The sequence below is a fragment of the Mizuhopecten yessoensis genome, unplaced genomic scaffold (assembly GCF_002113885.1).
Source record: "Mizuhopecten yessoensis strain PY_sf001 unplaced genomic scaffold, ASM211388v2 scaffold6579, whole genome shotgun sequence".
Classification (NCBI taxonomy): domain Eukaryota; kingdom Metazoa; phylum Mollusca; class Bivalvia; order Pectinida; family Pectinidae; genus Mizuhopecten; species Mizuhopecten yessoensis.
Genome location: NW_018406620.1, coordinates 153,276 through 156,559, shown reverse-complemented (window position 1 = coordinate 156,559; position 3,284 = coordinate 153,276). Strand labels below are relative to the sequence as shown.

General features: G+C 36.3%; 1 protein-coding gene across 1 annotated transcript; it reads left to right on the top strand.

Moving 5' to 3' along the window:
* Positions 1–920: 920 nt before the first annotated feature.
* Positions 921–2,824, top strand: LOC110452297 (mucin-3A-like). The gene is made up of 2 exons (XM_021500717.1): positions 921–1,041; positions 2,049–2,824. Exons 1-2 carry the CDS (start codon positions 921–923, stop codon positions 2,822–2,824), a joined length of 897 nt encoding a protein of 298 aa, XP_021356392.1.
* Positions 2,825–3,284: the final 460 nt, after the last annotated feature.

Genomic DNA, 3,284 nt, shown 5'->3' with positions numbered 1-3,284 from the left:
AATTTCATTTGGTACACTTCAAATTGCATTGTTAACACTTATTGGATGACATTCAGATTATTTAAACACAATGCACTGCCCAAATTGTTGAGAGAATGCTGATGCAATGCCTGGACGTAGCGCAGACAATGCGATACACGCTGGCATCCTTAAAGATGTCTAAACATTTAAATGGAAAGCCGAGCGGCGTTATTATCATATAGTCTTATAACTGCATGGATGATATTACGTTGAATAAATTCAAAAACAAGAGAAAGAAATAATGTAACCAAGCCATAAGTAGGTCCAGATAAAAAAATGTCTATATTTTTACTTTCAGTGGGATTAATGTCACCACAACATTACTACTTTAGACCTCACAACCTGTCTTGGAACGAAACAGAATCTTACTGCACGGGTAAAATGGACTGCATCTTTAGGTTTCACCATGGTGAAAGAAAAAAGTACACTTTTTAATATTTAAAAAATGTTATTATTTCACTCATTACATCTACAGTGTGTCTAATACCTATCTTAATCAATTACTTCTTTACCTTAAAGCATGCTAATGATAAAACATGTAGTGCAATGAAATTGAACACAACAATTTTAGTACTCTATTTTGTCAAGTGACATAATGCTTTGATTAATGAGAAAAGAGTATTAAAGGATAAAAGAGCAAACTTGTCCTGAATACAACATATCACCATGCATATTGATCCATAAAGTGATATTAATTGTTAATAATTTGTTATTTTCGCCATTAACAAATAAAATCATTTGTATCATCACTTTATACTGTCTTCCATATCATGTAATTTTCTTTTTTTAGGTGTCGATTTCAGTACCGGACTGGAATTGCAACCGATGAACTAATTTATTTACGTAGTCAATGTACTAGCTTGAAACCCCTCTTAAACAGATACAGTGTATGGAAAAAAATGGATGGAGTGGAAGAACCTAATAGCTTCCCCAATAAGAGCTGTGTTGCTCTAAAGTGCGATAGGACCCACGCTGCAAAGTGTGATACACCGTCCATAAATATAGGTCTATGTGGAAACGGTAACGTATACAAAATACAATAAGGCCTATCTAACAGAAGGATCCAATGAAAAAAGTGTTAATAGACAAATGAAATTTTATGAGTTCTCTACAAAATAATTTTTGTAGTCTCCATTTTCAAATTAACGCAAGAAAAGTATTCTACTTTAAAATCAGACTGTTGCAAAGCAAAATGTGACACGGTATTTGCTATACGATATCAAATATTAAACTAGTATTGTACGGTAAGAGTGGCGCTGAAGTAAAAATCTATGACATATATTTAAGTGAGACTTACCGGGCCTATGATTTATCTTGCCTGCAAATGTTGGTCAACTGATATTAGTAAAATGAGCATAGAAGTTGTCAGTGGTATTATTATTATGTATTCACTCTATCTATCTATCTATCTATCTACTTTGATATTGATAGATACGGTAAAAGGTCTGTCACGATCTTGTTATTGTGCAGCCTCAAAATCCAAGGGATTACGCTGTCTTACCTTCTGTTTACCCCTGGATAATGTCTCGCCAAATTGAAGACTCTGAACTCCTATAGTTGATACAAGTTGACAAGTATACATCATAGAAATTGCGCGTAACGATACAATAAAGCTACTTTGAAATGGTGCGTCGCTTCTGGGTAATCTTCAAAGGACTGGTATAAGCCTAGCGATTTGTCAGAGATTTGTTTTACCACAGCTAACCGCTTACCTTCTATTTTGTCAAGATATATTTCAGGGATACAGAGACGATAGTGTAAAACTGGCAGAATCATAGAAATAGTTATTGGAACACCTTTGATTATGGTTCAAAACTGTTAATATTCTATCCGTATAATGCTGGTCTAGGCAAGTTAAACAGCAATGAAAAATATGCTTTTAAATTTCGACTTTATCTGTCTTAGTTTAATTATAAAATATCGTTGAAGATTTCCAAACAGATAAACATGTTGTTCCAATTTTATCATTAGATTACCATTCTGTTAATATTGATTTCTGTTATAAAAAATCCCCTTCTCAATTTTAGATGTTCCAACGACACAAAGTACTTACTCATCTGAAGCAACGCCATGTGTAAAGACCACGACACAAAGCACACACTCAGCTGTAGTGACGTCAGATGTCAAGACCACGACACAAAGCATACACTCAGATGTAGTGACGTCAGATGTCAAGACCACGACACAAAGCACAAACTCGACTGAAGTGACGTCAGATGTCAGGACCACGACACAGAGCACACATTTGGCTGAAGTGACGTCAGATGTCAAGACCATGACACAAAGCACACGCTCAGCTGTAGTGACGTCAGATCTCAAGACCACGACACAAAGCACACACTCGGCTGAAGTGACGTCAGATGTCAAAACCACGACACAAAGCACACACTCGGCTGAAGTGAATTCAGATGTCAGGACCACGACACAAAGCACACCCACAGCTGGAGCAATTGCTGTTGTCCCGACGATGTCTACCAATGTTGTGCCCACAGCTTACAATAACACTCTGGTTGATGGTATCTGTGAAGAGTGTTGTGTCAAAAACAATAAGAGCAACCAACTCAGCCATGAAGAGTTGAAAAGTGTCATAAAAGAATTGAAATCTCAGCTGGCTGTAAACAAAAACAACTTGTCAACAAACCGCCGGAAACTCATCAGTGTTTACGACTCTCGGCCAAGCAGTGTCGCCATGGGAGGTGTGGCTATAGCCATTATGATTGTAATCCCCGGTATCATCGTTATCCCAGACATGGTCAACCTTGGCAGGTTCTTCTACAGACGGCAAAATAAACTCTTAATCTAGACAGACAAGGGAAGGCAACACTCGCAGAAACTCTAGAAGCTTCAAAAAAAAGAGAGGACATAAGGAAGAATAGAATAGCTTGAGACGCAGAAAGACTACGTTTGAGTCCATTGTGACACCATTATTGAGAGGAAAACATGTACATTTAACTGACATCATTATACAGACAGAATGATCGTATGATTGCATGGTTATTTACCTTGATTTTGCTGATTTTTCATATAAAAGAATCCCTCTACATTGGCTTTTAAAATTATAATTATTTTAACAGCAATATTTATTATTTTATCTTCAAAGCCGGTTATATGGCACCAGTGGTATGGTGTTTATTATGATCTCAACATATCCGTGACGCCGACACTCTTGTGTAAAACTAGATTTTTTTATGCCTTAAAATAGCAACTTCGATTACAAATGTACAAGTTGTTGATATGAACTTAACTTTCTTCTTAACAATTTC

Excerpts from the sequence above, each read along its gene's own strand:
- LOC110452297 (XM_021500717.1), top strand. The coding sequence starts at position 921 with ATGGATGGAGTGGAAGAACCTAATAGCTTCCCCAATAAGAGCTGTGTT. Across the intron at positions 1,042-2,048 it reads TATAGGTCTATGTGGAAACG|ATGTTCCAACGACACAAAGT; the intron begins GTAACGTATACA and ends TCTCAATTTTAG.